A 12,601-nucleotide genomic window follows, 5' to 3' on the forward strand; every position below is an offset into this window, starting at 1 on the left:
CAATTTTAAGTATGGTGACAGTGAAGAAATTGTGGGGATGCTTAAAATGGGAAGATGACTGAGTTATTAAAAAACAATGGTTATATTAGGTGAGCTGTAGCTAACATTAAAATACTGTATGTCACACACGAGGAACTGCCTTTACCTCCTTAACAGTCCAATCAAAATGCCCACTGCTTTGTCTTACTTTACTTAAAATTGATTTTTATACATTATGATCTTGCCTTGTAAAACCAATGTAATGTGGATTGTCCCTGTAATAACTGGGTGGCTGTTTTCATGCATTTTACTTTTGTCAGATATATTTTATCTGGGTGACCCGGACTCAGCGCCAGTTCGAGTGGCTCACAGACATCATCAAAGAGTTGGAGACAAATGACAAAAACAACTTGGTCTCTGTTCACATCTACATCACTCAGTTGGCAGAGAAATTTGACCTCCGAACTACCATGCTGGTAAGTAGAAATGTTGGAGGGAGGGCGCCACTTGAGAGCACACAAGAGCCACTTCAAAGTCAAAGTCCATTTCTAATTTGTCAATTAATGAGAAACACAAAATGATCAAAATTCAGACCTTATCGTATACTCAAGCTATGGGGATAGATATTTGAGGAGTAAACTGCAAGACCATGATTAGATTTTTTATATTATGTACATTAAAGAACCATCAACACAGACAGACAGACAGACACACAGACATAATTCTAAAAATGGTATTTTCGGTCAAATGTTGAGATTCATCAAAATCTCGACATCAAATTTTTGGATGATTAGAATACTTTTCCCTATACTTCGTATACAAGAAAGTAAAAAAAAAAAGGAGAAAAGTTGACAGAGCTCATGGCTATTAGATTTACGATTCTTCTAGAATCATCAGAAAATACTGCACTGGAATTTATTACTTGCGCTTTGTCAATTTCTTTGGAAAGGTTGTATCCTTAACAACATGATAAGATGGCTTAAGGATAAATAGTTTTGAGTTAAGTGAAATTTATATCTATAGCCTGACAGGAGGAACCCTTCTGAAAGTATGAAATGTATAAGTGATAAGTGTAAACAAATAAAGATAATGAAGACACAAACGTATGAGCTGAAGCAAAGTCCTTCATTGTATTTTACTGCATGTAGTATCTTCTACTGTAGACATATTTAAAATAAAGTTAATTCTTGGTATAATATAATGTAATTATTTCTACCAAGTAACCTTTTCCATACATCTATCCATCCATTTTCCAACCCGCTGAATCCGAACACAGGGTCACGGGGGTCTGCTGGAGCCAATCCCAGCCAACACTGGGCATAAGGCAGGAACCAATCCTGGGCAGGGTGCCAACCCACCACAGTTTTCCATACATTTCCAGTATTGTATATAAAATGAATAAGCTTCACAAGGCATCAAGCTCCAAATCCACTGTCAACCAGTTGTGTAATTTGTGTTGGTGCCCACTACATACAATGCTCTCCTCAGCAGCACATGGCTTATATGAGTTACATGGGGTCTTCTTTTCTTGTTAAATTGCAGTACATCTGTGAGAGACATTTCCAGAAGGTATTAAACAGAAGCTTGTTTACTGGACTCCGTTCCGTTACACACTTTGGACGGCCACCTTTCGTTCCATTTTTTAACTCCCTGCAGGACGTTCATCCAGAGGTAGGTCTGTTTTATTCTTACAAATCACTTTATTAGACTTTGTGTTCAAATACTATACAATAAGCACAAATGTCCCAGAGGTTTGTTTCTAACAAAGTGTCCACATTAACCCACCGACCTCACCAAGAGCACAATGTAGCCTCGGCTTTGGCAAAGTCAGCCAAATGATTTGCAGAAGATTACCTCTGTAAGTCTTTATGTCACATAGCATCTTACTTTGTGTTGACTTTGGGATCTTTGTTTTAGTAATAAAGGTAAATTCAGAATTGTAAAAATGAGCTTTTGAACTTTTAGAAGGCCACTCAAATTCTGTGTGTTTCTTTCTATGTTGGCGTGGCTTTGCCCTTTTTATTTTATTTATATATATTTTTTTAAGTAGAGGTTCTGGAAATGTTTAAATCTTCCAGGCTGGTGGCCTCATGACTGTCCTCTGCTCACATTTCTCACCCTAATATCTTTATGGTCAGAATTATAGATGGTGCTGACTACCATGCCTCCTCATTTTCCTATCTCAATCGCTCTCTTACTTCATTTCTTTTGTATTTCTGTTAAGATTTGTAAAATGCCTTATGATGTGGCTCACTCTGAAAGGCACTGCAGGCAGTAAACCTTAATGCATTTTAAACCCTTCTGACATGTTTGATTTGTCACTTGCAGGTCAGCAAAATTGGCGTGTTCAGCTGTGGCCCCCCAGGTTTAACAAAAAATGTCGAGAAAGCCTGTCGACAGATTAACAAGCGTGATCAGACTCACTTCATTCATCACTACGAGAATTTCTAAGTCTGGAAAAAACGTCTGCACGTTACCATGAAGGAGTAATATTGGGGTGGGGTGGCGGGGGTTAATGAGACTACCACATTGAATAAAGGATATGTTTTTTACTGAATTCAAATGAGAAATTTCAACGGGTAGCACTGATGTTGAATGGGTGGGATGCAACATTTGAAATAAAGCTGCAAGAATTTAATGTCAAAATCATGAGAAAGCATGCAATTAACAAACCAACTGCTTTTAGTGTTGTAAGGCAATGCGCTGGAGTGTGAGGGCAGGTACCGTTACTCCGCTGCACTGTCCGCCATCAGCCAGGCACAGTCCATATAGAGCACTCTGGCTAGGCCAGTGCCTCAAGCATTTACTGTAATATCTATTTAAAAAATGTAAAGTGAAAAAGATTCAATAGCACACTGTTTAATCAATATGAATCAATACAAATTATTGATTACTGCTTCTTGAATTAATTCAAATATGTTTAACCATTTTCTGGATTAGGTTTTTAAATTAAGCACAATATTGCATTTTATGCCTTCTTTATTAATCAGCGATGGCTGGATCATTCCCTGCTATGCATTTGGAGAGAAATCAACCCATGTATAAAATATTCAGCACAAATATTCTTTTTTACTCCATGACAATGTGTACAATTAACCGTCCACATGAACTCTCAATTAAATGGTGGTACAGCGTTTCATTATCTGCCTACTCTGTAATTCTTATTTACGCTGCAGCAGGGATAAACACATCCAGCCTGAGCTCTTCTGAAGCGACCATCTGCTGCAAGAATCGCTTGAATTATCAGCTGAAGATCATTTTTACAGTTGTCAAGTGTCATTTAGCTCAGCGCATTTCTTTAAAATATGAAGCTTGTATGAAGTATTTTTATGCCTTTGAAATCTTTACTGTGTACTATAATTTAAATAAAAGGATTTATCTTGTTATTTTTTTACTTTTCATTTGTTTTTATCTCAAATTAAATACGTACGGCACAGTCGATGCTTGCACCTCAACTCAAGCTGAAAGTTTACATCCCAGCCCACTCGCTCTTTGTGACAACTTAACAGTTTCTGCCCATGTCTCTGGTTCATTAGGGTGACTGGCCAATACGAGGCCGGGGTCCCAATCAAGCCTAGCCAAATGCATCAAAGATCAGCTGCAGCTTTCTTGAACGATAAAACGGATGGCTGTATGAGAATTCATCAATGTTTGAACATTAAAAAAAGGGTGGGATGGGTTAACAACTATAAGATTCTTAATGACTGGTCAATACTTATATTTTCTGATGGGTGTGGGCACAATGCCATGCCCAATTCTGTTGTATACGTGACAGCTGTCTTTATCTAAGGTGACTTATAAGATCAGAATACAATTGCTTGCATATGCTTTTACAACTGAAGTGTACGTGGGATACGTGACTTTCTTATAGTCGCGCGGTGACTCAGATTTGGGCACTGAAGCAGTAATCTTAAGGCTGTTTTCCAGAGAAATAGCCACTGCACCACACTATTGCTGGGAAGATGCCAACATATGTGGGCGTTTTTTATGGTCTGTTTTTTACTTGGCTACAAAAAACTGCAGAGTTACAAAGATAAGAAGCAAAGGACATAAGGGGAACAGCATGGAGTAATCACCTTGGTATCGTTTTCAGGTAACAGACCTACCATCCACTGCTTTACATTTCATGGTCCATCAGTTCTCAGAATTCTATAAAGGGTTTTTGCCTTGGCCTCTTTATTTCTCCTCTTGCTTATTATCATTAGCAAAACTAGTAAGCCACCCTACTGACATAAAGGAGTCTTACAGAAGTAGGCCTAGCATGACGGCCCACCATGGACTTACTGTAGGACACCCACATGAGCAGAGGAAGGTCTTTGCTAAGACTGTACAAATATCTAACTCATTATACCAACACAGCATCTTGCTCCAATCTTCACTATGGAAAGGTGCTATATAAATATTAGCATGAGGCAAAATTTTACTGTTTTGAATTTCATGATACAAAAATACTGCCAATAAGAGATTGTGTGAGATTACCACGACTGAAAGGCATACAAAAAAAGTCTCAAAGAAGGGATTTAAAGATCTGATTGAAAAACCAGAACTGAGGTGTAATGTGACAAGCTGAGCACAGTTTGGCAGAAGCGATCCTCACCACCTGTAAAATGATGTGAAGGTGAAAGTTGTCAGCACACAACATGAGCATCACTGTATGTGAAAGGGGCTTGGACTGCAGGTTGTGTTTCTCACACACACCCCTCAGTGAGTTTGAAACATGACGAGAACAGAAAAGAGCACCATTGTTTCACAGACATCCACAGGCTTATTTTCAAATACGTTTAGGAATGCCAACTGTATTGTAATAAGTCACTCGTGATAAACTCACATGGTACTGGCAGCAGCAAGCTGCGGTTTCGGCAGCTCTCATGAGCCATGGATGTGAGAACGAGTGCACAAGACAGCGATACACTTATGTCCGTCTGGCTACGGACTCCGATAAAATGGGCAAGAAAGAATACAACAGTGGATCTCGCAACACCAGTCCTCTACCATGTCTTAGAGAATAAGCAGCTGACTTCCCAGTGCTTGCTTTTCTGGTCATATTAGACATCTGTACCCAAGTACAGGCGTCACTGTCACAACAGAAAACTCTTGGCTTCTTGTAGCATGCCAATATTGACATTTTTCTTTAAAGGAAATCTAGAAAGTATAATAATGTAAGTTATTCTTAGAACCCATAGGTAATGGCTTAGAAAGGCATTCAAGCAGGAAATGAAAGGGCAGCCATTGCTTGAGCAACATGTTGTGTTAACTCACAAAACAAAAAGATGACCTTAAATGTGGAAGGTTTTGCAGAAAGGTAACTTCATATTTTAGGTTTATAGGCTTATTATCACTACATGTATGGGGAAATTCTGACAAGCAGCAACATGAAGCACATCTTGCATTCGTGCAAGGCAAATATTTTATTAATATTTAAGATTATTTTAAAGAGAAAAGGTTTACAAAAGAGTATGTTAAACTGTACAAGTCCACATTGATTGGAGATTTTTGTGCAGTGTTTTGATTTATGAATTTCTAATAATAGGTAACACTAAAAACATTGCTTTGAAAATTTCATATTGTGAGAATATTGTATTATGACACCTAAACCATATCATAGCCCAAGTATCTTGTTCCATGCCTAGATATACAGTAAAACACAGATAAGACTTGTATTTTATTTGTTTCAAACCAAGCTAGAGCTGCATTGTGGTCCATTTAGCTATAGAAGTGCATAACTGGAAGGTTAGGAAATAGGAACTAACCGCAAGTCGAGCTTAAGCCATTCACCACAAAGCAATGGGGGGCTAGGAGGAAGAGTAAAAGGACACAACCTAATATGTCACCATGACCACCCAAGCAATGGCCTGCAATCGCACCAGCGTTCAAAGCCCAAACTACCACATTAAAGTATTACAAGGCTGAGGGGTGACTGCCAGACCACATGCCATCAGTCCTGCTACACCACCTTGGCACAAGATTGGCATAAGCAGCAGCTCTCACTTTGAATAATTCTTTAAAAATCACAACTTGTGAAGCCAGGGACCAAGAGAGGCAGAGGGTGAAACCGAGGTTCATTGATCAGCCAGAATTCACTGCTGTGATGAAATGTGTGGCTGCTGGGGCTGATGAGTGCAACTCTCGACTTCACTGTAGAAAAACACCACTGGGTAAAGAATAAAAAAAAGTGTATCAAATTAAAAGACAGGACATGGAGGGCAAACAGTGTAATGTGCCAGGACGGTTAAGGTTCCATTAATTGACAGCTGCGTGCCCTGTCCCGTTTATGCTCCTCAACATTAGGGGGCTTCATAAATGAATCCCAAAACTGTGCAAAAGTAATACAGTGATATTTTTATTAAAAATCCTAACATTCAATGGCAGATGCAGGTGACTAGAGTTGAGCTTCTCTGTGAAGGTGACTATGTGTCAAGCCACCAAATCCGTCTCTTCCATTTAACTGCATCCAGAGAATCAAATCTGTAACAGGAAATGAGCAGACATTAATGCTCTTTGTGCCCAATGCACTTGCATGCCTTATTTATCGTTGTCCCACTGCGTCATTACACCAGGCTCATACCTGTGCCGTTCATCAGGGCTCCTCATCAGTCACATTACAGCGAATCATCACTTTGACCCCCAGGCCTCGTTTTGTTGTTTCAAACGCCTCCAGTGCCTTCTCCAAGGGGAAGCGATGAGTCACCAAGGGTTTCACATTCACCTTCTTGGAAGCAAGCATGGAAATCGCCATGGGCCACCTGAAAAACGCACAATGGGACACAGTCGCTCATTAATAAACACTTTACAGTGCCTCACAGCACACACAAGAATCTTTGTAAATTAATTCAACCAGATTTTATATGGAGGTGCACTTTTTTTTAGTAATGGAGAGCAGCACATAAAAGCCAGGCAAAGCTCAGACACATTCACCAACTAAGTCAGCATGCAGACACTGGTGATTGTATACTTTTAGCATGATATGCCAACAAGCTTGCAAGTTTTAAGAGGAACAATGGGCATGAAATGGGCAAAACTTAAAAAAAAATCCAACAATCGACTCGACATGCAACCTGTGAGAATGGCAGCTTTAATACACTTGTGCTCAGCTTCACATATGCACATCTTAGCAATACACGAAAACACCAATATGCAAAAAGGAACTTAAAAGCAATTATAAGGTTTGACAGATGGTCAGCAGAAAGGGTGTGGGTCTCATTGAACCCAAGGACTGTCATGAAATTGTCATGAAGTTATGTAAGGCTGCCACAGCATTACTGTAGCTATGCTTGCCAAAATGAATAGACCAATTTGTCAGCAAAGTCGCCCCCACGGGGAAATAATTCACTCTTCTCCAAAGGCAGACATACAATCTGACCCCACTGAAGAACCATGAGACCACTGTACTTTTCTAAGGCATTTCTGGCTATTGATATATTTATGGTTATAAATTGTTGGTTATATATACATACTAGAGGTGGGCGGTATGACCAAAATTCTATACCACGGTATTTTTCTAAATTCTGCCGGTTTCACGGTATTAGACTGTATTTCTTTCCCCATGCATGAGTGGATGTTAACCACATTTTCCACTGCAATTACTGCAGTAGACTGGCCAAGAATAACCTATTAGACTGTTATGAGAATTGTACATCGTACAAAAAAACATTTTAATATGCACACAAGTATTAATCCAGGTTTGCATGGCCCCATAAAGTGATAGTTTTCAAGGGGGTGGCACTAAAGAGAAGGAATCACATTGCATGACAGATGCAGTCAAAATATAGAACCTTTAATTGAAAAATTTTGCAAAAGCTTAAACTATGATTTTGACAACATATTTTCAACCATCCAAAGAGGCATTTAGACTTAGTAAAATATCCAGAGGTGTTTGTCAAAAGTTGGATTGCACTGAACACGTCTTAGAAAAGGAATAAATAGTAAATATTTTTTGTAAACCAACTACACTTTCTGTTAATGTTAACAATCTCTGTCCACTGACACGTTAAAGTGACTTTTTAAACAATTTTATCATCATTAAACTGCATAATATTTAAACTAATAAATAATAACAATAAAATACATAATAGTATTACTGATAGTTGCACCATTACTTCAAGGCTTCAAGCCCAGTTGCATTACACAGTATTCACCAAATTAAAATAAAATAAAACAAGTGCAACTTGGTGATGACATCTTACCAACTGTACCATCATTTAGGCAAACTGCATTAATATGGACCTTGCTTCAAGCTAAGCTATATACATAAATAATAAAAACTGCAACTTGCATTTATAATGCTGTTTGTGGTATAGCCCTATGGAAGCGCATTAGGGCCACTGTGAAGAAAAAAAAAATATGGACACGGAAGAAAAAAACAAACTATATGTCGAGAATAAATTCGACATGCTGACTATGTTAAGATTAAAGTCGACATTTCCACTTTATTCTCAGTTTATTTTATAATTAAAGTAGAATGTTGTAAACTAAACCATCCTAAAATCAATTTTTAATTTACTAGATTTTCTCAAACCCCGTCACAAGTTAATGCAGCACATCAAATACTTTGTGTTAAGTGTTCCCCGACCCAGTCGTTAATCACTACGCTTCTTAAACTGACTTCCTCCACACTAAGAGCAGGCGCCTGCAGCAATCACCACACAGAATCCATTCACTTCATGATATTCCTGCTCTCTACCAAAACCACACGATAATTACCAATCACCACACGATAAAAGTCTTTGTGAAATTAAAACTAGTTATTAACTTAGCCGACGGAGTATTCAGAACTTTAAAAATATCTTTGTTATACATGTTTAATTATGCCATCCATTCAGAGTTGCGCCCATCTCTGAACGAGTCGATAGCACATCACAGAATGAATACAAGCAAAACATACACTAGCACGTACAAAAACAAGTACAACTTGGCTTGCAGTGTTATCCAGTAGTACAGAAACAGTATTTACACATCTGACCTTTTAAAACTAAAGTATCTCCAGGCAACGGACGTGACTCCTTTTTTTCGGCAAAAGTTCTTCTGTTCATCACATGTTCAACTTTACTTTTAGTTCAGTTTCGGAATGCTCTCTGTCCATTTTCACCACGCGGCATACCTATGCTACTGCCCACTATTTGGTGGTGTAGCAGTGAAAAAGAGTCCTAGTGCAACAAATCTGTGTTTAGCGGTGTAGCAGTGAAAAAGGTCCCCACTTAAACAGTTTCCCGCTGCGCCACGTTCCGAACATCGTTTAGGCAATTTAAACCAGTGTTGCGGTATAAGAAAAATCCATATCATAAAAAAAATAAACGGTTTTCGGTATGAACCGGTATACCGCCCAGCACTAATACATACCCTATCAATGGTCTTGTCCCCTTCCCCCAGATCTATGCTACTCTATAATTCTATCCCTGACTGTTACTGAATGCTCTTCTCCCATAATTTTGGTTTGCTTTGTGCAAAATCTCGCAAATAATGCTGGAGCATTTGGGGGGATTTATCCTCGTAAGTTAACTGGAGGACAGGTAATCAACCTAAGTGGAAACTATTAAGAAGTTGAGCAAGTTGGTCAAGTGATACATGGCACCTGAGCAATGATAGACTTAGATTTATAAAGGGCTCATATACTGTTTAAGCCTCAAAATTTTAGTAGATGTTGGTAAACTTCCTCCTAGAGGGCCGTAACGGCTGCAGGCTTTCGTTCCAACACAGTTTCTTAATGAGAAGCCAATTATTGCTGTTGAAGCACTTATTGCTCAAGCAACCTTTTTATGCCTCATTTTAGTTATCTCAACTGTCAAGATTCTCACCATTATCCTAAGACTAAGTTTTCATTTAAAAATGGAGAAATCAGTTTCCATTTTCAACTTTCGTCTATATTATTTGTTTTTAACTCCTGAAATGAAAGACTTTTGAAAATGCTCTCCAGAGCTGTATATGTCTGAAAACAGCAGCTCGGCATTGCAGTGCGGATGAGTGAAAACATTTTGTTTTGAAGCCGCAGCCTCTAATCACAGCTCGTGTTTATAACATAGCCTTCCCTGATTGGATCCTGCTTATTACAACATCTCATTCCCTGATTGGTTTTCTTCCGTGAAGGGTGACCATATTCCAACAAAACAAGAACAGAAGAGTTATTATGACACTCATTGTGTTGCTTACCTGAATGCATCTAAATTACCGTATATTTGGTACTGTTTGAGTGCTGCACCCTTGCGCAAAAGGCCATGTCATATACGTTTTTTGTTGTTTTAGTGTGTATGGAGATCCTTTCGTAGAGATGTGAAAATGGTGTGGACTGGCATAGTTTTGGTATAAAAATGGCATTTTTACATGGAAAATTCTGTAGTGTTGATGAAGTCTTAAAACTGCTGCATTCACTGTTCTTTATTGCACCTTATTAGCAATAGGATGCAAATGGCAAAGAAACCAACAATTCTCCATCTAACTTGTTTTCATTTACACCTGTATGTATTAATAATGAACTAATATGAAATACTTGGAATGAAACTGTGGAAAAATAGTGATGTACTAAGAATTACTAATCTGCTGCAAACTACAAATCATCTGAAGATCATCTTTGGAAAGAATAAAAAAACTATGATATAAGAATGACCTGATATGGCAGAACACAAACACTAACATGTCATAAAGTTAAATAAGATGTACAATCGGCAAGGATTTCTCAATTATTCTACTGTGAGTTCACAGCCGGTATTTCAAGGCCTTATTTTATCCTTAAAGGAATGGCTTTCTTACTGCCACTCACCCTGTCAAACCTGCAGCACAAAGTCTCCTCTTCACAGTAGAAACTGAGATTGCTTTTTTCGACCACTGTTAAGCTGTGCTTGAAGCTGTTGTGATGTGAGGTGCCCATCATGCAAACTGGTGACCTTCAGAAACATGCCTTCTGAATGGGTTGTGACTTTGGGTCTGCCAGATCTCTTATATTGGAGTTTTTTCCAGTTTCCGATTGCCTTTGGATTGAGTAGGACATCGCTGTGCTCTGTACTCACTGACACTTTGATTTATTTTTGGCAATCTCTGTAAACCACAGGCCTACACTTCTCTGGTTAGCAATGCTCTGTCTCATTTAATTTGTTAATTGCTGTTTTCTTGCCATTATCACTGGAATATTGTCCAAGTAGTAATTCAGAATGTATAGTAACACAGTCTGCTTCAATTCTGTTTAGAAACAGACAGAGAGGATTTTTAAGTAATTATCAGAAGGTGGGACTCCTGTAGAAATTGTTTGCTTCAGCGTGCAAGGCTTAATTTACTTTAATTGCAGAAGAATATTTGTAGGTTGTTACCTGAAGAAGGCCCATTTGTAATATTCTGGTATTTCCTTTTTTCAGTTTTTGGTAACCTAAACTTTAAATTTAAACCTCTGGCAGTTTACTTTCCACCATTTTAGGTCATTCAGTGCATTTCCACTGATTAAATTTGAAGAAAAAACTGGAAAAAATGAGGTACTCTAAAACCTTTGACCGGTAGTACATATACACAGTGTACGTATATATCTCGGTTCTAGTATGACTCCAATTCTACAAGAGCATACTCCCACAGAGCATGTACCCCCTTACTGGACACAGCATGCCATTTCTACTGCACTGGTGATAAGACTACATACCCAGAAGTCAGTGTGAAGACATCAGCTACTACTAAGGAACAGAAACCCCATAACATGTGGCTTTGAGTCCTACTAACGTACCAGTTTAGGGAAGTGCCGATGGGGACCTGCATGGCACAGGTTATCTACAAGTGGCATGAGGATGTGCCAGGAGGGAGACCACATCCCTGGAGGATACATTCAGAGGCAAAGTATTTATAATCACATAGAGTCCCAGGAAAGGAAAGCAATTTGCCAAATAAATAACTGATCTCCACCTCAATGTCAACAAAGGTTTATTTTTCACTGGAAATGTTTACACTTAAGTGTTGTCAGTGGGCCATACCTCAAATTCATTCATAGGAATTTATATTGATGTGGTTTTGTTATGTTTCACCGCAGTGCTTTTGAGAATGTTGTTATGTTATGAACTAAAGGCCACTACAGGGTGCTCCAGTCAGGTGGCCATGATCTCAGATTAGGCCATAATTGGCCACTCCATATAGTGTGTACTGAGTCTGAATAAAGAAGGCACCCAAAAGAAGAACTTCACATCATTACATTTATTTATCACTTTAATTTTTGAAGGTAACATTTCAAAAATAAATTCTGTAAGAAGGATGTGGACTACAGAAGAAATCTTGTTAAGACTAAATTTGAGACAAGATAAATAAATGCTGAATTCCAGTTAGGGTCACCCATTACATGCAAATGCTGGTTAAAACTGAGGGTGTCAGTCAGATGACCCTTTTTTTTTTTGATCTTTATTTCGTCTTATACGATTTCTCGTATTAGAAATTTGTTAGTTTTCGCATACCCCTTGGGGTCAGAGCGCAGGGTCAGCCATTGTACAGCGCCCCTGGAGCAATTACAGGTTAAGGGTCTTGCTCAAGGGCCCAGCAGAGTAGGATCTCTTTTGGCAGTGACGGAAACCTTGGAGAACCTGTGACTGTAGCATCAAGTACAAGGTAAAACCTAACAATGTAGAAGGTGCCATGCTTTAAAGCATAACTGGCTTAAAGATACACT

The 12,601-nt window shown here is 38.6% G+C and overlaps 2 protein-coding genes across 5 annotated transcripts in view; one reads left to right on the plus strand and one right to left on the minus strand.

Moving 5' to 3' along the window:
- The window catches only part of duox (dual oxidase), an 86,923-nt gene extending 84,401 nt beyond the window's left edge, over positions 1–2,522 (plus strand). For all 3 annotated transcript variants that reach the window (XM_051920610.1, XM_051920611.1, XM_051920612.1), the window contains exons 32-34: positions 300–455; positions 1,522–1,650; positions 2,308–2,522. In XM_051920610.1, coding sequence (XP_051776570.1) covers positions 300–455; positions 1,522–1,650; positions 2,308–2,430 — 408 coding nt within the window. In that variant the 3' untranslated portion in view covers positions 2,431–2,522. The remainder of the gene's footprint in view (positions 1–299; positions 456–1,521; positions 1,651–2,307) is intronic.
- Positions 2,523–6,303: 3,781 nt separating this feature from the next.
- sord (sorbitol dehydrogenase) overlaps positions 6,304–12,601 on the minus strand; it is a 35,501-nt gene continuing 29,203 nt past the window's right edge. For both annotated transcript variants that reach the window (XM_028792660.2, XM_051920640.1), the window contains 2 exons: positions 6,545–6,722; positions 6,304–6,444 (listed from right to left, as the gene is read on the minus strand). In XM_028792660.2, the coding sequence (XP_028648493.1) occupies positions 6,557–6,722 (166 nt within the window). In that variant the 3' untranslated portion in view covers positions 6,304–6,444; positions 6,545–6,556. The remainder of the gene's footprint in view (positions 6,445–6,544; positions 6,723–12,601) is intronic.

This window comes from Erpetoichthys calabaricus, chromosome 17 (assembly GCF_900747795.2).
Source record: "Erpetoichthys calabaricus chromosome 17, fErpCal1.3, whole genome shotgun sequence".
NCBI classification, from domain to species: Eukaryota; Metazoa; Chordata; class Cladistia; order Polypteriformes; family Polypteridae; genus Erpetoichthys; species Erpetoichthys calabaricus.